The sequence below is a fragment of the Nomascus leucogenys genome, chromosome 11 (genome assembly GCF_006542625.1).
Source record: "Nomascus leucogenys isolate Asia chromosome 11, Asia_NLE_v1, whole genome shotgun sequence".
Lineage (NCBI taxonomy): Eukaryota > Metazoa > Chordata > Mammalia > Primates > Hylobatidae > Nomascus > Nomascus leucogenys.
In genome coordinates, this window is record NC_044391.1 from 72,585,428 (window position 1) to 72,608,423 (window position 22,996).

A 22,996-nucleotide genomic window follows, 5' to 3' on the forward strand; every position below is an offset into this window, starting at 1 on the left:
TTTTTTTTTTTTTTTTTAGTAGAAACGCGGTTTCACCGTGTTGGCCAGGCTGGTCTCGAACTCTTGACCTCAGGTGATCCGCCTGCCTTGGCTTCCCAAAGTGCCGTGATGATAGGCGTGAGCCACCATATCCAGTGAGATTCACAAAATTTTTAGATATTACTTTGTTCTCTGCCTTCTTGTTACTTCTTTCCTGTTCCTTTCTTTTTTCCGTGTCCGTCTTTAATTTGGTTAATATGAAAATGATACAGTAATTCATAGTAGCTTTCTTTGCCACTTTGTCTCATTCAGAGCAGGTAATACTAGCTTTCTCTTGAAACATTGTAGTTTTGAAATTGGCAGCCCAATAAAAAATGTTGAATACCAAATTTAATTGAACCTTTTGTAATTTGCCATTTAAATAAATTAAATTTCTCTAGACTCTTTGTTTAAAAGCATCGAGTGTAAATACCAAGTTTCCTTTCCAAAAATAAGTGCTATTAAGATGAAACAAGAAAAAGAATGATTACCGAGTGATTACTAGGTTTTCTCCTCTTGGGGAAAGCATTCTCTCCTGACGGGTGTGCAGTATTAGAAAGGAGAAAGAGCAGCTGAAGGATTAAAGCAGAATCCATTCTACTGAAATTTATTCAGGATGTAATTAATTTCATCTTAGCAGAGATTTCCAAAGGCTCTCCTTGTCCCCCTCCGCCGAACTACTTGTGAATAGTGGTATAAAGGTGCTGTGTATCATAGTTAATGTAAGGAAATCACATCTCTTGGCTTCGAAGGCTTAAATACCCAATTTATTTTCTGATGGGGTGTATGAAGATTTTCAGTTGAAACAATAAAGAAAAATACTAATGTATAGTACTACTAAGCTACTTGCTTATTGTCGTAACTTTCCCTTTTTTTCTCTTCTTTCCACAGATTGGAGCTTATTTTAGCAGCATATTAGCTGAGAAACTGAAGCTTAACACTTTCCAGGACACGGGAAAGAAGAAACCACAAGTTAATGCTAAAGATAATTATTGGCTGGTTACTGCTCGATCCCAGAGTGCAATTCATAGTTGGTTTTCTGACTTAGCAGGAAATAAGCCACTTTCTATTTTGGCAAAAAAGGTATCAGATGTTTCTTACATTGTTTTAGTTATGGTCTTATAATCAGCTGTTTGGGATAATATTCAAGTATATATTTGTTTTTCCCAATTCTTTTTGAGACTGCAAGCCCATTGGCAGGTTTGTGGTCCCAGGTGGGTGTTACTCCATGCTGTTTTCCCCTTTATTTTGATTGCGTGTGGTGCTTAGGACATCTATAAATCGCTAAACATTCTGCATATCAAGCTGTTTATGTGGATTTTAGGTAGACAAGATTTTAAAATTGAGAACAGGCAAGAAGACTTCATTTAAAAAAAAATTACATTTCCAGTTTTCTTAGGCCAAGATGTCCAAGATTTGTTAAAAAGATTCTTGCTTTGAGGTTATTTTCTTGTCTTTAAAAGTACCCATCCAAATGCTTCAAGCTGTCTCCTTCCTACCAAGCGAGATAAAGATTGTGATTCTGTGTGTGCTTGTTCTTTGAAAAATTTTTAGAACAAAATGGGCAGGTTTATTCATAGCTTCTAGCTTTTTTTATAGGGGAGGGGATGTGGGAGGTTCTTTTAAAATCTTTGCCTTTGGTCATTTTTCTCAAGTGGGAAATAATACATAGATTCAACAATCTTGTGGTCCAAACAATATAAGATACCTCTTGAAATTTATATAAGAAACTAGAAACCTCGCTCATAGTCCCGATCTCTGATTTCTTGCACAACTTTGAAATAATCCCAGGGGTCTTTTCTTATCTCTCCTAAGGCCCTTTAGTGTTAGGAGTGCCTGTCTTCTGTTCTTAGTATTAAGTTTTCCTTACCAGCTTGGTATAGGCCCAGTTTATAGGGGAGCTCTTTTGTATATTTGCCTATTTTCCAAAGCAACTCTTTGAAAATAGTGTCTGTAGCTTCCATTGGCTTTATTTTGCCTTAAATGTCATAACATTGTGTTGCCTTGCATAGATTTCAGTGGTGAAAGGCAACTGAAATCTTGGAAGAGTGTAACAGTCAGCATAACCACCTCTTACCATTCAGTTAGTACCACTGTCTCAATCCGGGCTGAACCATGTATGACTTCTTTTCCAGTGGTGAATATTTACTTTGTGGTCCCACTGTGGCCCATGAATTGTATCTGAAGGCCATGTAAGTCATAGGGCATCCTTCAATATTTGATGGCTTTTGACTAACAGTTCATACTTTCCATATTGCCAGCCTGACATCTTTCCATTTAGGTTTTCTTTTTTCATAAGTTTTTAGAGTGCATATTTTGGATTTGCTACTCTTGAGGAGTTGATGCCCTTGCTCTAGGGAAGTAGTGGTTTCTCCTCTTGTAGGAGGAAGTTGAATCATGGTGCAGTGTATTAGCCGTTATTCTTTCTTTATTAGGAGCTGCCTCTGGCCAAGTCAGGTGTTCCTCAGGTAAGCCCTGATGTTAATTCTTTACAAACTTGAAGATGTTTTCTTTATAAAATAATTAAATATACCTTGAAGTATTCATTTCTTGGGCATTTCAAGAATCCTTCCCCTTCCCTCTTCAGCATATCATCTTCTTGAGATGGTGAAATCTCTTTTAGAATGGGGTAAAGCAATGCATTCTCTGCATGTTCTTCATAATAGAGAGTTCAAATACTTCTTTAATTTTTGGTATTCATCTGTGTGATGGCTTCAGGTAGAAAGCCTGGGTTTACCTGCTAAGATCCTGAGTCATCTTTGAAATCTTATCTTGAGTTCATAATAGTTTCCTGTATGGATCATGTTTCAGGACTTGGTTTTCTGCTACTGTGAAGCTTCGCAGCGCGCCAAGGCGTTATCCACAGAGAGGCTTGTAAAGGACCTTTTAACTCAATCACAATTGTAGATCGATTTGGAAAAGGAGACTTCTGGCATCTAGGGATATTCTTCCAGGTCTTGAACAGTTCATTAACTCTCACCTGTTTCCTTCAGGTGACTTTGATTACTGTGGTCTGTGAAATTTTCTTTTGCCTTTACCCTTGCTTAGCAAACAGAGAATGCAGTGATAATATGCATCCAAGGAGAAAGGTGATAGGACACCCTTCTGTGGATTGAAAACCAGCACATGCTAGGTGTCTTAATTTTCTCTGTACTTAGATGCAGCTGTAGCTTGATTTAGAACCAGACAACTGCCCTGTGATTGCCAAGTTTTAGCTATCATTTAAAATCAGATGGATTCTTAACTGAAAAACATGTAATGCAACAAGGTGAGGAAGTCAATACTTTAGTCAATATAAACATATTTTTCTTTTTGAGTTGGCCCAACTGTAGATTTCACAAAATTATTAATATGTGTCTGGTCGGTCTACTTTCTTAATTGAGTAACTTGTTTCACATATGTTCTTAATTCTGAAGTCTTGATTTGCATCAACCAGTTCTCATGAGGTTCTGCTAGTACGGAGACAGTGAGGTAGAGGTTTGCATTGTGCTGTTAATGTAAGATCTGTGCTGAGTTTTGTTTGCTGTCTTGTCTAAACATTTCACAAGTTCAGATGTTTTATTTTTTCCCCCCTTTCCCCAATTGTAGTTCAAAGGAAATCCTTTAGGCATCTACGAAAGATAACTACTAGTGGTGACTCTTGTGGAGATGCTAACTTGCACTTGTTTGTGTTTTAGGCCTTGACCTATGTAACCTTTTGGCATGTCTGAATGAGAGACAGCCTCACCTTGACAATGAAAATTTAACTCACTGACACCACACTGTACATTCTAGTGAAAAGCAGCAACTCGGGTCTTGAACTGAATATTGAACTCTGTGCTTTTCCTGTCCCTGACTTAAATGATGGCCAGTAAACCGAGAGCCTTGTGCTCCACGAGAGATGTGCCTTGTAAGCCTAATTTTCAGGAAATGTTCCTATTAAATTGTATCTTTTTTGTCTAAAGGAGATAAAATTTAGTATCTGTCTGCAGAGAGGAAGCCTTCTAGCTTTGGCTTATATGACTTTTATCTTCCGTTTAGTTGTGTTGGGTGCAGTGTAATTGCCTCTGTCATGGGGTCTGTGTTCTGAAGTCAGCACCCAGGGCAGGAACTGTACATGACCTAATGTGTCTTCATTTGCCCATAAAATATGTATGTGGATATACCGCATCCTTTTTTTTTTTTTTCCTTAAGACATGATCTTGCTGTATTGCCCAGACTGGAGTGCAGTGGCGTGATCTTGGCTCACTGCAACCTCCACCTCCCAGGCTCAAGCGATTCTCCCACCTCAGCCTCCTGAGTAGCTGGGGCTACAGATGTGTGCCACCACACTCGCCTGATTTTTATATTTTTAGTAAGGTTTTGCCATGCTGCCCAGGCTGGTCTCAAACTTCTAGGCTCAAGTGATCCACCTGCTTCTGTTTCCCAAAGTGCTGGTATTATAGTCCTGAGCCACCATGCAGGGCCTATATGCTGCATCTTAATGTGCAACCCAGGCAGCTTTTCCTTCAGCATTGAAAAGCTTTATGGTTCTTTGGCAAGACCAGGTGAAATAGTTTGCTTGTTTTTAAGGGCCACATACTAAAAGAATGAGCTCTTAAAAAGAATTATTCTAGGATCGCACTTTGTACCAAGTGTGTGAATAGTCAAATTTTTGACACGTCAGTGCACAGATATCTACTGTATGAGTGAGGATTTGGTTAAGAGAAAAATGCCATGCTATATGAATCAGTTAGCTGGTTTGAAGCCTTGATTTTCACAAAATCAAGTAAGAGTTTGGGACAGAGAGACCAGGGCTCTTGTTATTTATAGTAGTGATGTTCAGGATCCTCTAAGAAAGGGTCACATCCATGGCCTGAAAGCACTTTGGTTGGCGTGGAGAAATCCTTGGAACTGACAAGAAAATAATCGTTATAATTTTGATTCATGTAATTGTTTTGCTTTATCCTTATAACTACCCTGTGAGGTGGACAGGGTTGATGTTAATAACACAGTTCATAAATGAGGGTCCCAGGAATGAAGGGCTTATCCAAACAGGCTTCATTCAGGAGTGGAGTACAGAGGGGGTCATGGCTGGCGTGGGGCATGTCCTTGGCCCTCAGTCTCATTGCTCTCATCCTGCTGCATCGTGGCTAATATAGTCTTTGTTCACTGTTGTTCTTCCTTTATATTCATAAACTTGAATAGATGATATAGATGAATGGGCTATTCTTAGGATATTTATGAGGGATACTAGAAGAATGAATTAACTCTTTCAAACCATTCAGTGTACATTGGGATACTAATTTGCTAAATAGTACCTTTGTGGTCTGGAAGACATAATTAACTGCCTCAAGTGCCTAATTTCAACCAGTAAATTAATTACCTAGCTATTTCTGGCTCATTGTTTATTAGGCAGATTCACTGATCCATCATTGTAGCCTCTCTTTTGAATTTTGTACTAATGTCACTTTTAGAAGCTTTCTGGAAATTGTTACTCTTATGAAATTTTAATCAGAAAGCTTTGTACACACACACACAAAAAGGTCCTGGATAAAATATAGAGTAGGGACAATTTTCACTTGGTCTATCCCTTCCAATTTTGAGATAAATTCTTTGGAGGACTGTCATGAAATTATTTTTCCTTGCTCTGTTGATAAGATGAGTAGCTCTCAGCATCTGAGAATTTGAAAATCATTTATTTAAAAAAAATGGAAAGCACAACTAATGAAACTTTTATATTGTGCTACACCTAGTTTTGATTATTTTTTTCTTAATGAAAATTGGCTTAAAATGTTCCTTTAAAAAAACAAAAACTACATGCACTATTTGAAAATTCATCAAGGATATACTTTCTTAGGGCCAGCAGGTAACTTACAGACTCTTTCTTTTGCTTCCCCTTTATTTAGGTTTATCTAGTGATGAACACAGTATGTGATTATTATAAATATACTATGTTGTTTCTTTTTAGGTTCCTATCCTTAGTAAAAAAGAGGATGTTTTTGCATATTTAGCTAAATATTCTGTGCCAATGGTTCGAGCAACGTGGCTGATTAAGATGACTTGTGCCTATTATTCTGCTATATCTGAAGCTAAAATTAAGAAACGTCAGGCTCCTGATCCGAATTTGGGTAAGTGGGAGAATACAATACACCTTACATTTCATTATTGATTTTGCAAGTAATTGTTGCCTGCACCCTCTAGATACAGCCCAGCATGGTGAGTGTTGAGAAGGTCTGTGGTGAGACTGATTCACTCGGGTATGGATAGGGCAGCTGTTCCTAGTTCACTCAGTCTCAGAATCCTGACTCCATTAGCAAGGGCTGTTGATATTACTGCCAAAATATATCCTGAATCTGAACACTTTTCACCACCACAGCTGTTGAAATGCTGGTCCAAGCCACCGACGTCTCTTAACTGGATGGAGTCACAGCCTTCTAGCAGCTTTCTCTGCTGTTACTTTTGCTCCTTACATTGTATTCTCTGCATAACTACTATACTAATCTCCAAGCCTAAATGATATATTGTATTTCTATTTATAAATTTACAGCAATTTTTTATTACAGCGGGAATACAGATCCAGATTCTTTACTGTGGCCAGTGAAGTCATCGCTGATGCCCCCACCCCCAGCTCCCCCCCTTCCTGTGATGTTCCACCCACAGTGCCTTCCTTCTGTCTCCCTAATATGCTGAGCAGAGCTCCTTCCCTTTTCAGGGCTTCTGTGTTTCTTGTTTGTTGTACTTGGTTGGTCTTCTCTGGGATATTTGCATGCTTCTATCTCTTCACTGCAGCTTTGGCTTAAATGTCATTTCTGCAGGAGGCTTTCTCTGGCCACCTACCTAAATTTCATTCCCTCTTTTTCTCTCCTTTCCCTCTACTTCTGGTTATGTTCTCCCATGTTATTATTTTATTCAATGTCCATCTCAATATCTGAAATTATGTTTAAAATATTTGTACCTGTCACTCTGTGCTCCACCTCACATACACTAAAATGTAAGGCCCGTAAGGGCAGGAATGTTGGTCTTATTCTCACCAAGTCCCCAGTGTCCAGTATGCTGACCATGGTCAGTATTTTGAGTCAGAGTCCCCACTATGTTGGTTTCTAGACCATGACTTCTTGAGGTGGTGCTAAAACATGCTTTGTAGAAGATGTGATGCTAAACTAAAAATGTACGTAAAGAATTATATATAAATATGACCATTTAGAGATTGGGTTTATAAATAATTCTCTATGAAATGAAAACAGCTTATGGTTTTGTAAGGGAGAGTCCAATCACAAATCTCTGAGGAGGAGGGACAGAAAGTACAGACGTCTTCAGATGCCAGGTGGTGCCCTGGATAAATGAGTTGGGGTATAAAGTGGTGGGGAGTGGTGTGATTGGAGCACACTGTAAAAGCATGAACACTTAAAAACAAAAACATGGTCTGAATTCTGTGGCTGCCATCTTTGAGTTCGGCATCATCCTATACATGTTAAAAGAAATAAGCAAAAAGAAACTGTATTTTAGAAAAGAAATGCCCAGAAATGCCCAGGAAAAAATCCTGGAAGGTAGTAATCCACAAGTTAACAGTGATGGCCTCTTAGTGCTGTTTTCGCAGTGGTCTTCTATTATCTTTATATTTCTCTGAGTTTATTCCCCCTATCAGCATTTTATTTGAGGGAATACAAAAGAAGTGCCCCTTTTTATTACTAAAGTAATACATTTTCATTACAAAATTTTCAAATGGTGCTGAAGTAGATACAACATGATGTTCAAGTTTCTCTTCTCCCTTCTCCTCTGTTATCCTTTTTGAAGTTTCATTCATTCAGCCTTCACACACACATATTTCTTCATATATCTACATTTTGTGTGTGTGTGTGTGTGTGTGTGTATGTATGTCCACTGGATTAGCTTATTTATTTATTTTTAGAGGTGGCGGGGGGGGTCTTAGTCACCCATGTTGGAGTGCAGTGGCCTGATCACAACTCACAGCTTCCTCAAACTCCTGGGCTGAAGTGATCTTCCTGCCTCAGCCTCTCAAGTTTCTGGGACTATAGGCGTGTGTCACCATGCCTGGCTAATTCTTTGATGTTTTGTAGAGACAGGGTCTCACTGTGTTGCCCAGGCTTTTTTGGAAAGCCTGGGCTCAAGTGATCCTCTCCCCTGCACCACCCAGAGTACTGGGATTACAGGGTGAGCCACTGCCCAGCCAGTCTCCATTGGATTTATTAATGCTTCTCCCCAGGACCTGGATATCCAATTGCTTACTAGCCACCTTCACTTTGATGACATCTGAAGTGTCTGAATCAGCATCTGAAACATAATGTATATCAAATCAAAGTCTTGATTTCTTGCCATCCCTTAACTTGTTTCTTCCTGACATTTCTTCCTAGTAAATGTTATGTGTAGTTATTGGGTGGGTAAGGGTAAGAGCCAAATTGTCATTCCTGGTATTTATCTTTCTCTCAAAACCCTACATTCAGTCCGCCAACAATCTTGTCATCTTTACTTTCAAAATAAAACCAGAATCTGAAAACTTGGTCCTCTGTGTCCACTGCTATTACTCTGGCCAAACCACCACCCCCTTTGCCTGTCTATTGCAGGGTTTTAGCCAATCTTCTTGTTTTTGTTTTTGTTCCTCTAATGTCAGCTTTCCACTTTGTAGCCAGAATGATCCTGTTAGGGCAGAAATTACGCCACCCTTATGCCCAGAATTCTTGCATGGCCCCTTGTCCCACTCAGATTGTGTAACTCAGCGACGCCAGTGACCTGCCTGCACATTCCAAACTCAGAGCCGTGCTGACCTGTGGGCGCGGCTCTTCCTTCACCTGTGGGTGCACATGGGCCTGTCCCCTTGCTCCACTGTGGTCTCTGCCCAGACGTGCTTCCTAAGAAAAGCCTTCTCCGACCACTGCTGCCAAAATATCTCCCTGTTACTGTCTTCTTATTCTGCTTTATTTTTCTTCATTGTTCTTAACACCATCAGATGTTATATTTTACATTAATTTTTTTTATAATCTGTCTACATCCACTGCACTCCACTTTGCTAGATTTGTTCAGTGCTGAGTCTCTGAAGACAGTACTTGGCATACACAAGGTGGTCAGTAATTTTTAAAATAAATAAATGAATAATTAGGCTTGAAACATTTATGTTGGTGTGTGTGTGATGTGATTACATATTTCTGCATCTGTGTATGTATGTATTTAAAAGAATTTCTCCCAATTGATAATCCTTGAATCTTTCATTATCACCAGCTATATCGGAGAGACTACTCCATTCCTTATGTTCTCTTCATATATATTTTTTTGGTAACATGTTCTTGTCAGTGTTTTTCTTGATGTTCAGTTTAATCTGACTTTGACTGCTACAAAAATGCAAAAAGGAAATGCAGGAATGATTTTTACAACTGAAACTTAAAACAATTTTAGAGCAAATAAGAGTTCATGCCAGGCGTGGTGGCTCATGCCTATAATCCCACCACTTTGGGAGACCAGGGCAGGAAGATCGCTTGAGCCCAGAAGTTTAAGACCAATCTAGGCAACATAGTGAGACTTTGTCTCTCCAACCCTCCCCACCAAAAAAATTAGTAAGGTGTGGTGGTGCACACCTGTATTCCCAGCTACTCAGGAGGCTGAGGTGAGGGGATAGCTTGAGCCCAGGAAGTTGAGGCTGCAGTGAGCTGGGACTGAGCCGCTGTGCTCCAGCCTGGGCAACAGAGAGAGACCCTCTCCCTCAAAAAACAAACAAACAAACAAACAAAAAACAGTTTGATAGATCTTGATAATTTGGAAAGGTTATGTAATTTCTGGGAAATCCCAGATATGAGTGTTTCACCAGGACCACATGATTTCCCCTAGTAAGTGGAGGGATGTATAGCTCCAGTTTCTACTTAAGAACATTAGGGACTTGTTGGATTCATTAGCTTTACCATTAATTTCCTTATCACTATGGCTGGTTGGACTTTTGGAGGGTTATTTTTCTCCCCACCAAAAAGTTAAAACTTTTATTTTTTGCATACCCATAATGGACGGATTACTAGCTTTAGTCACTAGCTGTATTTTTTCTTCCTCTGTAAGCCAGATAACATATGATTCTGTTTTTTTGATCCAGTTGATTTACAGTATATTGCAGTTCATAGGTTTTTATGATTATTAATGTGTATTTAAAATTGTGAATATTAACTCCATGAAGATCAAGTGCCTATAATAATATTTATGTTAGAGTATCCAGGCTTTGAACTAAGACAGGCCAAAGGCTAAAATGAGAAATATATATATTTTTTGAGACGGAGTCTCGCTCTGTCACCCAGGCTGGAGTGCAGTGGCGCGATCTCGGCTCACTGCAAGCTCCGCCTCCCGGGTTCACGCCATTCTCCTGCCTCAGCCTCTCTTAGTAGCTGGGACTACAGGCGCCCGCCACCACGCCCGGCTAATTTTTTTGTATTTTTTTAGTAGAGACGGGGTTTCACCGTGGTCTCGATCTCCTGACCTCATGATCCGCCCGCCTCAGCCTCCCAAAGTGCTGGGATTACAAGCGTGAGCCACCGCGCCCGGCCAAAGAGAAATATTTTTAAAATGTATGAATTTCAGGAGTTTACCCCTTAGTTCCCGGGTCTAGCATCTCAGAGGGAGCTTTGGGTTTCACTTTTATCAGTGCTGCCACTAAGAGACGAGGTGATTTAATGCAAAGTCCTTAGCTTCTCCAGACATCAGTCTTTTCCACCTTGATTCAATCCAGTGTCTGTATTGCCTTTGTCATGTTTTTTTAGTTGTCTTTAATCTAGAACAGTTCTTAGCCATTTTCTTTTGACCTTGATATTTTTGAAGGAGGCACACCAGTTATTTTGTAGACTGTCCATCGATTTTTCCTTTCTCCAGTTTCTCATTAATAGATTTAAGTTACATACCTTTGCTTGGAATAGCCTGGAGGTGATGCTGTGAATGTGTCAGTATATCATATCCCAATACTGGTGGTGGTAACTTTGATGATTTGGTTAAGGTGGTGTCTATTGGATTTTTCTCCTGCAAAGTTACTATTCTACCCTTTGTAATTAGTAATTTACCTATGTAAATATACAGTTCCTTTATCTATATTCTTATATGTATTTTAATTGAAAATGCAGGATTCTATTTATACTATATGAAAAGAGCATGTTTTTCAAATATCTAATCTTGTTTTACTATCACTTCGTTACACCTGATACCTCTGATGACATTCTCCTTTGTCTTCAGCAACTTTTTCAACTTTTAAAAGCAAATTATACAGTATATTTGAAAGCATTTGGCTGTGTAGACATAGCCATAATGTAATGTAGCAAGTTTCACACTCCTAGCAAGGGATACAGCCAAGCGAGTACACACATATATATGTGTTGAATTGGATTAAATCACATACACTTCAGAAGATTAACTTCTAGTAATAGGTTCTGTGTTCTGGCATTGATAGCAAAAAGAATCATTCAGCACGTTTGGGACAAGATTGACTATCAAGTGTCACCCTTTTCTGGCATTGGTTTTATGACTTCCGTTGTCTTGATGATTGTTCTTAGGATTTGTAAAGTGTTTTCAGTAGAAATGACTTTTATTCCTTTGTAATAGAAACATGTGTTTTATTTTCAGTTCCTACTTTCAACATTGGAGCAGAGCTATAAAGCACTGCTGTTTGATTTTATTGAAGGGAACTTTTCCCAAAGTTAAGTGGGCTCACAGCAACAAGGAGCAACACAGAGATCCTCACTGTCGTTATGCAGAGAGTTACAGATCTCAAATGTAGATTAAATGGGTTGCTGCCCTGGGGAGCTTGCAGTCAGCAAAGATGTACCCAGTACAGTGTATACACAAAAGTGAGAGGAGTGAGAAGCGCCTTGGGTTTCTGAGTGAGGTCTCACGTGTAACTTCAAAGTGGGTAATGAAATATTTGACTTGGACAAATCTGAACATCAAGACAGAGATTTTAAATAGAGGAGAATTAGGGAAGCCTGAAACAAGAGTTTGTAATTCTTAGTCCTTGTGAGACCTGAAAAAAAAAAGGTTTAGGTGGACACGATGTTTAGAAAATGTCATGAAATAGTTGATGTTGCTACTTGAGGGAGAGTATGCCAGAAATAATGCATGTTCGGTTTCAGATATTTTTAGAGTTGAATTAAGTTTCATTTTTAAGAGAACAAGGTTGTTCGGCTGCCTTAAATATTTTGAGCTCACCAGAGAAAATTATTTAAAACAGGCTAGCTAATACTTAAAAATGAAAAAGTGAAACTCACATTGAGTTATGCAATTGAAGTCTTTGAACAGATTAGGAAATATGACTTTATAGTAAATAACAGAATTTTGTACATTTATTTGTAGGAATTTTCCCCATGAGGAGTCTTATTGTTGCTGAATCAACTAATAATAACTACAGCATTTATTGCTGTTATTGCTGTCACTGTTAACAGTTAGCATTTCTTAAGCACTTACGGAATCCCCGGTATTGTGATAAGCAGGGATACGGTGCTCACTGCATTTCAAGGTTGAATCAGCTCCCGATGTGTGCTGGGAAATGATCTAGGTTGTTTGGAGAAGCTTGTTGGCTTTGGGAATGCCCCATCCCCTTGCTGTTGTGGGTTTTTTTTTTTTTTTTTTGGCCTGTTTGAAAATGGTCAGTCCCTCACCAGGTCTATTGGCTCTCTGCCAGGGTTCTCCTGGTGTGCAGTGATACAGTGTTCCCCATTTCATTAGTAAATGTTTGCTGGGTTCTATGTATGTTTTGTCCATTTTATGACTTATTATTCAGATAGCCTGTGAAAGAGATATGTTATTCTCATTTCATGGATGAGGATGGTGATGTGCAGGTGGTGTGCAGAACCCCTCAGCATAAATGTCCAAACTTGGCTCCAGGCCTGTGCTGGACACCGCTGGTCAGTGAGGACAAGAGTGTGACAGTGTAATCACTGCCGTCTAGTATGAGTAGGGGACATGCATCCAAATAATCAGATATTAGAGAAGGAAGACTTCATAGTGACAGGAAGAAAATACAGAGGAAGTCTTAAGGAATAAGCCACTGAGGGAACTGGGAACATCCAGGAGATTCACAGAGGAAGTGACTTAGGTGTATACTTTTGCAAGAAGAGGCGTTTCCTAGGAGGACACAGCTGGAGTGGGCTGTTGTTCAGGGAAGGACATTTCTGACAGAAGGATGATGTCTGCAGAGAAATAGGTTATCAAATAGTTTGACTTGTTGCACCTCCAGGATTTAACTTCAGCTTGAGCGTCAGTTACCAGTGGGGAGGTGATGAAAGCCTGTGTGAAGGTTTGTTTGCCAGAGTGCGATATGTGAGTTCCCTCTAGTGCATGATGAAAAGCCATGGAAGGGTTTATTGTTACTATTATTGTTATGACTCTTTCCCTCAGTTTCTTGTATGTAAAAAATGAGGATAATTGACAGTACTTATTTATTTATTAATTTATTTTTATTTGAGATGGAGTCTCCTCTGTCGCCCAGGCTGGAGGGCGTTGGTGTGATCTCGGCTCACGCCCACCTCCGCCTCTTGGGTTCAAGCAGTTCTCCCGCCTCAGCCTCCCAAGTAGCTGGGATTACAGGCGCCTGCCATCGTGCTCGTCTAATTTTTGTAGAGACGGGGTTTCACCATGTTGGCCAGGCTGGTCTTGAACTCCTGACCTCGGGTGATCCATCCACCTTGGCCTCCCAAAGTGCTAGGATTACAGGCGTGAGCTACCACACCTGGCCTGATAGTACTTTTTAAGAATGAAATGAATCAATACCTTTAATGTGTTTAGAACAGTGACTGGCACACAGTAAATGTAGACCATTGATAATATGCGACAACTGCTACTTAGAACTGCTCTTACCAGCCAGTATTTATTGATTATCCTGTGTTGCTCTGTTGGGAACTTTGCAGACTTTATCTGTAACCTTGCAATGTAGGTTTCATTATTCCATTTTGTGTATGAGGGACCTGAGTCTCAGAGAAGTTAAGTAACTTGCTGGCCTAGATGGAGCTGGATCCCTGCCCAGGCTCCTGCCACTGGAGCGGCTGCTTCTCACTCCTCACTGTGAGGTGATAGCTGCTGGTGGTCTGTGTGTGGTGTGGGTCTGGGCCACTGGAGGCAACAAGCATCTCTAGGTGGAAAGACGCTGGCAGGAAGCAGGCTGCAGGACTGGTGGCTCTGAGCAGCATCTGAAGAGTCAGAACTCTTGTTCTCATGGGTGCTATGGGGAACAGGAGGAGCAAAGCAAAGTCCAGGGTGCCATGGAAACTAGAAAAAGAAATATGAAACTGCTTGCAAGATGAGCAGCCTTAATTCTGCCTAGGAATTTTTGGGTATTCAATATGGTGAAAAGTGACAAGACATATCATGCGCATGAGGTCTTTTTTGGGGGAACAGATAGATTCAAAGAAGCTTAAAATGCTTCGTGGTTAAACTGCCTGGGGCACTGCTCTGTTTACCCCTAGTCATTTCCTCTGTGCCACCTGAGGTTTTGTGGGGATTTGAGTCAGATGAGAGACTTTTCTTGGTTGACTATACTCTTGTAACCACTATCCTTATCGCTCCCAAAATACAAAGAATAAACAGCCACCCTTCTTTCACAGTGGGTAATTAATTTGTGACATATTCACTGAGCCATTTGGACTGCAAAAATAAGTCCTGCTAAACTCATAATTGACAGTCTGGTTTCTTATCTAAGCCTCCCAGCTTACTTGCAGTTTGGGTCTGTGAAGACATTGCATACTAACTTTTTTGATTCCAGGGACAAGCATTTAGTTTTGTCAAGATTGCCTCCACATTTTCACAGTGTTCCTTCTATCTCGTTTGTCATAAAGGCGATATCTGCCTTGTTTATGCTGAAAGTAATCCTGAAGATTGGACAGAAGTGCTTGTATAAGCTTAGTTTAAATTCACACTTTGCTTAGGCATGAAAAATAGGTTTTAACCGGTGAGGTAACTCTGGCTATCTGGTAAAAACCATTCTCCAATAGAAGGAATGGGGCTATTGGGGGTGAGACTTTGGTACCTGCAGCTATTCCATTCCTCAGTAATCTTTTACCTAAAAGTTTTAACATCTGTTGATGAACTGAGCCTAGAATAGTTATTTCTTTGGGAATGGCAAGATGTAGGCATTCTTCTGTAAATGAGGGTTTTCTCTCATGCGATAAATTACAGTTCTTTTCTAAAAAAGGCAGAATAAATGCTAAATCCTTTCGTTTGATTTCAATTTTTGGAGTAGAAATTGTAGTTGCACCTCCACAGTGGTGAAAAATGTTTCTCTATTTTTTTATTTATTAACCATCATTCTCAGCAAACTATCGCAAGGACAAAAAACCAAACACTGCATGTTCTCACTCATAGGTGGGAATTGAACAATGAGAACACATGGACACAGGAAGGGGAACATCACACTCCGGGGACTGTTGTGGGGTGGGGGGAGGGGGGAGGGATAGCATTAGGAGATACACCTAATGCTAAATGACGAGTTAATGTGTGCAGCACACCAACATGGCACATGTATACATATGTAACAAACCTGCACGTTGTGCACATGTACCCTAAAATAAAGTATAATAATAATAAAATTAAAAAAGTTTAGGCTGTGCGCCGTGGCTCACACCTGTAATTCCAGCACTTTGGGAGGCTGGGGTGGGTGGATCACGAGGTCGGGAGATCGAGACCATCCTGGCCAACATGGGGAAACCCTGTCTCTACTAAAAATACAAAAATTAACTGGGCATGGCAGCATGTGCCTGTAATCCCAGCTACTCAGGAGGCTGAGGCAGGAGAATCACTTGAACCTGGGAGGCAGAGGTTGCAGTGAGCTGAGATCGCACCACTGCACTCCAGCCTGGTAGCAGAGTTAGACTCTGTCTCAAAAAAAAAAAAAGAACCAAAAAAAAAAAGTTTATTTTTTGTCATTGTTATGGGCTCATGGACTTTTATTTATTCTGTATCTTACAACCAAGAACACTTCTGTTAAATTTCGTGTTAAAATTGTCCCCAAATTGGCCAGAGACCCTTCTAGCTCCTTGTAAACTTTTGACATGACACCATTTGTCATGGGACATCTCCTTGCTTTCTGGCACAGAAAGATGTCCCAGGCGCTTGTAATTTTCCTGCCTCAGATCTGCAAAGAGCCTTTTGTCTAAGGAACTCTGCTTCTTTCTAGTGAGGAATGGTATTTAGAAAGCAAGATCTGGGTGCTAAATGTGTTCATTGCTACTGGGATGTTGTGTCTCGGCCCCATCAGTGGGTAAATGGATGGAGACACACATGTCTGCATGTGTGTGCATATATGTGGGGGTTTTCCTATTTCCAGTTTATCTTTAGCATTTCCTGTTTAACAAGAGTTTTTAGTAATTTCTTCAATTTTATGTTTATTTCATTACTATTACATGAACAATCAAATGATTTCTAGTAAATGAACGTGGTTACTTACCTGCTTTATCTTGCTACAAACATACTGGCTTGAGAATTATAATCTGATATATTAAAAGTATGTGAAATTTATTTTTTTTAAGCTTTAGACTGTGTTTCACTTAAAATGATTCTCTCTGCAGTAAGGTACACTGTTTCAGTTTGTTTTCCATTTTAGGGTTTGATTTTTTTCCCTTATGAACTAATTTTATATTTTGAATATGTAATACCTTGACATATTCAAGAGTCAAAACTATATAAAGATGTGCAGAAGTTTTGCTTCTATCTCCATCTTTTCACACAATTCCCTTTACCCCATCTTCAGATGTAACCATTTCTTACTAGTTTTTAATCTTCCAGTTTTTATTTTTGCAAAAAATATGCAAATACTTGTATCTTCTTATTTCTTCTTTCTCCTTACGTAGTAGTTAGCATACTATATATACTGTTGGATACCTTGCCTTTTTTTTTAACTTAACAATATCCTAGCAATTACTTGATGTTCTCTGTTCCTTTTTGTGGCCTCTTAGTCCTTCATTGTGTGGATGTACCACAGTTTGTTTGGCTAGTCCCTTGTTTTTATTTCAAAAATGTTAAAAAACTTTTTAGATTTACAGAGAAATTGAGAAGATAGTACAGAGTTCCCATGCATTCTCCTCACCCTTGCAGTTTCTCCCATTATTAACATTTTGCATTAATATGATACATTTATTATAATTAACGAACCAATATTGATTATTATAAAAGTCAGTCCATACTTGATTTGGATTTCCTTAGTTTTAACCTAATGACCCTTTTCCATTTCAGGATCTTATTCAGGATATTATATTACATTTGGTTCTCATATCTCCCTAGGCTTCTCTTGGCTGTGACATTTTCTCAGTTTCGGTGATTTTTGACAGTTTTGAGGAGTACTAGTCAGGTATATTGTAGGGTTATCTTCTGTTGGAATTTGTCTGATGTTTTTCTTATGGTTAGACCAGGGTTACAGAAGTCAAGTGTCATTCTCATCATGTTACATCAAGGGTACATGCTATCACCATGACTTATGACTGTTGATGTTAACCTTGATCACCTGGCTGAGGTAGCACTTACCAGGGTTTATAGTATAAAGTTATTTCCCTCCCATCCCTTTCCACACTTTACTCTTTGGAAGGAAGTAATATGGACAGTCCACACTTAAGAAGTGGGGAGTTAACCATCCCCCTCCTTCAGGGCAGAGTATCTACTTAAAGTATTTAAAATTCTTCTGCATGGGAGATTTGTCTCTTATCTACCTACCTACCTACCTACCTACCTACCTACCTACCTACCTACTATTCATTCATTCATTAATGTATGTATGTATTCAAGCATTTCTATCAGTATTGATTCATAGATACATCACATAAATATTTCTGTATGTGATTGTGTGTATCTCTTGAGCTAAACATGAATTCATATTGATGCCTGGTAAGTACATTTTTCAATTTTATTAGATTCTGCCAAGTTTTCCTTCATAGTATAAGCATGGACTAGACCTACTCAACTTGTGAGAGGAGAATATTGGCGGGACAGGCATAGGAGAAATATCTAAGCAAGGTCTTGATAGGAGGTGAAAGAGAGCTGAATGTTCATCATCTTCCATAGTAGGAAGCCAGTGGGTAATGCTTACAATCAAGAAGTAGGACTGTAAGCATGTTATTTAGAGGTAGAGGTAAATACAATAGATGAAAGGGTTGAAAATAATTTGCTTTTGGAGAATAATTGAGTTTATGGACAATAGGCTGTTGTGGTCACAATAAATCATATAGAACTATTGGACTCTATAAGACATGTACAAGAGGAGCTTTCATATAAACAAAAGTTAGCTAAGCCTAATTGCAGTCCCAAGTTATTACTGTCTATTTTTTGCTGTCATTGGTACTTTTCCTGGAAGATATCTTGCTGTAAGAATGTTTTATGAAAAAGATTTGGAAGAAGTTTAAGGAATGCCATCTTACCCAGTAGCATTACAATTTAGTTATTCTTAGATAAATTACAAGAGCTTACTTTTCTCTAAGCTAACTGCTTGCTTCTTGGGACCTTAACTTAAATGAAGTAGATGTTCTTTGCAAAAATCGGAAGACCTCTAATATTTTTCCAGGTATGTAGCTTTTCAGTTAATTGAATATGCAAATTTTCCCTATTTACAGACCATTTATTAACGTAAAATAACATAAAATTTACCATTGTAACCAACAATAAGTGTATGGTACAGCAGTATTAACTCAATGCACATTGTTGTACAACTGATTTGTAGAACTTTTTCCTCTTGCAAAACTGAAACTGCCCATTGAACAATTCCCCTTTCTCCCCCTCCACCAGCCTCTGTCTACTGCCATCATACTTTGTTGATTTACAGCAACTTTAAAAAGTTCTAATCAAGTTTAATATGCTGCACTGTAACTCTTGTATGCCCGATTGTTGCCCTGTGGAAACATATTTCAGCTTTTCCAAAGTAAAAATATTATACCCTGTTCCAAGTTAGAATGCTGGTGTGTGGTTGTGGTGGTTGTATATTGATGTTTAATTAATTTTTTGGTAAATTTAAAGAAAATGTCTGCCCATGATAGTTTTTGAATTTATTTATTTATTTATTTATTTTTTTGAGATGGAGTCTTGTTCTGTCGCCCAGGCTGGAGTGCAATGGCCTGGTCTTGGCTCATTGCAACCTCTGCCTCCTGGGTTCGAGTCATTCTCCTGCCTCAGCCTCCCGAGTAGCTGGGATTATAGGCGCATGCCTCCACACCCAGATAATTTTTTTTTTTTTTTTTTTTTGAGATGGACTCCTGCTCTGTTGCCCAGGCTGGAGTGCAGTGGCACGATCTCGGCTCACTGCAAGCTCTGCATCCCAGGTTCACGCCATTCTCCTGCCTCAGCCTCCCGAGTAGCTGGGACTACAGGCACCTGCCACAATGCCCAGCTAAGTTTTTGTATTTTTAGTAGAGACGGGGTTTCACCATGTTAGCCATGACGGTCTCGATCTCCTGCTCTCATGATCCACCTGCCTCAGCCTCCCACAGTGCTGGGATTACAGGTGTGAGCCACCCCTCCCGGCCTTTTTTTTTTTTTTTTTAAAAGTAGAGATGGGGTTTCACTATGTTGACCAGGCTGGTCTCGAAATCCTGACCTCGTGATCCACCTGCCTTGACCTCCGAAAGTGCTGGGATTACAGGCATGAGCCACTGGGCCTGGCCAGTTTTTGAATTTCTTAGAGAAATGCATTGAAAGAAATTACTGTATTTCACTTGAATAAGGAGTGATTTAGTTTAAAAAAGGTTTATCAAGAGTCTATGCATTGGCGTAGATGCTGTGAAGATTTTTAACCAAATGGGGGCTGTGCTGTTTGTCTCTAAGGGGATACCATCTTTTTGTGGTTACAAGATACACACCTAAAACGGAGCATAATACATTAGTATCTAATTACCTGTAATCATATAGGAAATAATGGCTCGACTGGAAAAATTAGGGAAAGTTTTCTGTAGTAGTAAAATATGAGCTATGCCTTAAAGAAATCTAGCCTTTAAGTAAGAATTGGGATTTTTACTCTTTTTTTTTTTTTTGGATCTTAAGTAGTTCTTAGTTCTTCAGTTATCTTCCATCTTCCTCTTTGGCAACTTATGAGCAAATGAGTTAAGTTTATAGTTCTGTTCTGGATAGTATATTCGCTGCAGTCTTTACTACTGTCATTTCTTCTGGTCTTGTCACTTTGGGTGAATGGTCTAGTCCCACATTTTCTGTTAAGAATCCATTGCTACTCAACAGTTTTTTCTAGTCAGTCCTAGTAAATGTTCACTCCCACTTGAATTAGTCAGTCATCTTCTATGATAAAATGTTAATAAGAACCTTGATTTAATTGGTAAATCATGGTTCCCTACCCCCTTTATGGCTATTGGTACGTACGTGCATACTTGGAAGATAGTATACTATAAAATAAGCTTGTTCAAAGTTTTGGCAGTTTACAGGCTGGTTTCATAGCTTCTCATTTGGGCTAGTTTTCTTGAAAATTCTCTGAGGTAGCTGAGTGCCTCCATTTCACAAATGAGGGTAGAAAGTTCATGGAAAGTTGAAGAATGGGGAATTCCATCCTAGACTTCTGTTTCTGGGTCCTGTTTGATTTACAGAATTCGCATGCTGCTCACGTCAAATGAAGATCAACTGTGAGAAGCTGAGTGGGAGAATGGTGTTTGCTTAAGGTATGAAGAATGTTTCCAAAAGCTCAATGTTTAATGAGTTTTAATTTGTTGGGCATCTTGCAGATCTGTTGCTTAAAGCATAAACAAGATAATTTTAAGAAAAGATAGCTGCTTGTATGAGCTAAAATTTCTAATAGGTAATATTACAAAATGTGGTCCAAAACACAAAATGTTCAGAAAGGGATAGTGAAGTCTCCTTTCTACCATACTGTCTTCAGACCCCCTACCTCCATCCCAGACCCCTCCTTACATAGTTTAGAAGCAATAATTCTTACCAGTTTCATGCATATCCTCTGAGATATATTTCATGTATTTTTAAGTGTAGATTTTGTGTATTTTTTAATAGTCCTTTAAAAAATTGGTGCTTGTTCCATACTGTGCATACAATGGCCTTGTTTTTTAAATGGCTCTAAGCTAACCTTTTAATGACTTATTTATAAAAGCTAGGTTCTTTATTTTTGCAATTTGCACTGGAATGTTAATTCCATGATAAATAGAAAGCTTTTTGTTTTAAATTAAAAAGCAGTACATTAGGTTTCAAAGTCATTTTCCAAATGTGTATAAACTTCCAAGTGAAATCCCTGAAATAACATGCCTCTAAAGCCTGATTCAAATCTGTTATTTTGTAGTCAAGGAATTCATAGGGTATGCCGGGTAGAAAACAGTTAAGGGTCAATAAATTATAGTTGGAATGTCTTTGTGAGTCTAACACAGCTAAAGCAAATAGCTTTAATAAAATGAATGTAACATGCATCATTCTTTAGTCTCCAGAAAAATCATACAGGAGTGAGTTCCGGAGCAGGGAATGAGAGGGATGCCAGGGTGGATCTGGCTGGTCTGTGTACTGTGTAAGCATTTTTGCTGTGTTTTAGAGCTTTTTGCTCTAGGGTTATTTTACACGGTCATCTGGCAATATGATGTCTGTTGTATTTGTGTTCTAATGAAAGACTCTTAGCTGTCTAAAGCTTGTTCAGAAATAGAAACTTTACAGTAACTGCATTTAGGACCTAAATAGTAAGCACAATGCCACTTTAACTATTGAAACGTTACTCTAACTACAGCTGATTATGGGATTAAATTCCAATGCAAAGTGAAAAAAGAAAATGTAGTTTGTTTATTTTTGCTCCTCAGATGATTGGGCGCTTCCTCCCACTGCCTCTGCAGTAGAAGCTGGGAGAGGAGTGAGGGTCGTGAAATGTCTGATGTAATAATTTAAATAACTTCTGTGTCTTCAGAGTGGGGCTAGCCGCAAGTGTCTTTCACCAGTGCTTGTCCTCCCTTTTTCTTTTGCTCCCATTCCCCTGAATCTTCAGGAGGGTGGGTGCCTTCCCTTTCTTCCCCATGTCTCCTCTTCTCCCTTCTAGAGCGTTGTCCCCCAGGACCTGGCCAGAGGAGTGCACAGAGGTGTGTTCTCTACACGGAAGCAAAGTGGTGGCCTGTGTGTCTTGCTAGAAGACAAGTCTTACATCTTCCTACAGTCTTCCTGTCCTGGGGCAGTAAAACTCATGACTTGGTGTCACCTGTAGAAGGCTGTGGGGATATGTCCTAAGTGGTTAATTAGGTGCACCAATTTAATATTTGTAAAAATGCTGTCCCTGTTATTCCCTATGATAGGAATATTTCACCAAAGCCAAGGCTATTGCTCACTCAGGTATATATATAGAAATCTGAAAAGAGGAGAGAAATTTACCATATGATAATTCCAACATTAATTTCAGACAGCTATCTCATGCCCTGGAGAAGGAGCTGAGCCTGTTGGTGGCAGATGTTCAGTGTGTCCCTCTGTTAGAAGGAAGCCCCCGAAACTGTAGCTGTGGGGGAAGCTGGTGGTGTGACTGATGTGTCGAATAAGAAATTCTTGTTCTAAGGGCTAAAATTGGATTCTGTGGTTGCCACATGCCTTAGCTTGAGATGCATGTATGGGGTTGATAGGGAAAAAGGACAACTGGGGAAAAAAAATCCCTAAATGCAACAATTAGCACTTTTGCGTTAAAATGAAAATGAGAATTGGAGACCTGTCAGAGAGAGGGAGAATCCAAGAAAGGTGTCCAGTATGGTTCTCCTCAGCTATCAGATATAGCCCAGCAACCTCACAGGAAGAAAGATGCAGTTGGGAGTTTCCATGCAACCTTGCAATACAAGACTTTTGTGCTCTTGTCAGACCCTCCCTTGTTGACTCCTCTCCCCTATTTGTATCCTTGCCAGAGGCCTCGGCACCCTGTTTTCCGACTTGGCCACCCTGGTCTCTTTTCTTCTGAAATCTTTAAGCATTGACTACCTGACACACAACTGGGCAACGTTGCCTTATAATGGCCTTGTCTTTCCTGGGGTACTGCCCCCCTTCCTCAGCTGTGTTATTCACTCCTTAGGCAGAGGGCCCTTTACTCACTGTGGCTGGTCATGTCTTCACCTCT

At 39.5% G+C, this 22,996-nt stretch overlaps 1 protein-coding gene across 6 annotated transcripts in view; it reads left to right on the top strand.

Annotated features, from left to right (window-relative positions):
* The window catches only part of MED12L (mediator complex subunit 12L), a 334,555-nt gene that overhangs the window by 36,023 nt on the left and 275,536 nt on the right, over window positions 1–22,996 (top strand). For all 6 annotated transcript variants that reach the window (XM_030822722.1, XM_030822724.1, XM_030822727.1 and 3 more), the window contains exons 4-5: window positions 910–1,101; window positions 5,948–6,107. In XM_030822722.1, the coding sequence (XP_030678582.1) occupies window positions 910–1,101; window positions 5,948–6,107 (352 nt within the window). The remainder of the gene's footprint in view (window positions 1–909; window positions 1,102–5,947; window positions 6,108–22,996) is intronic.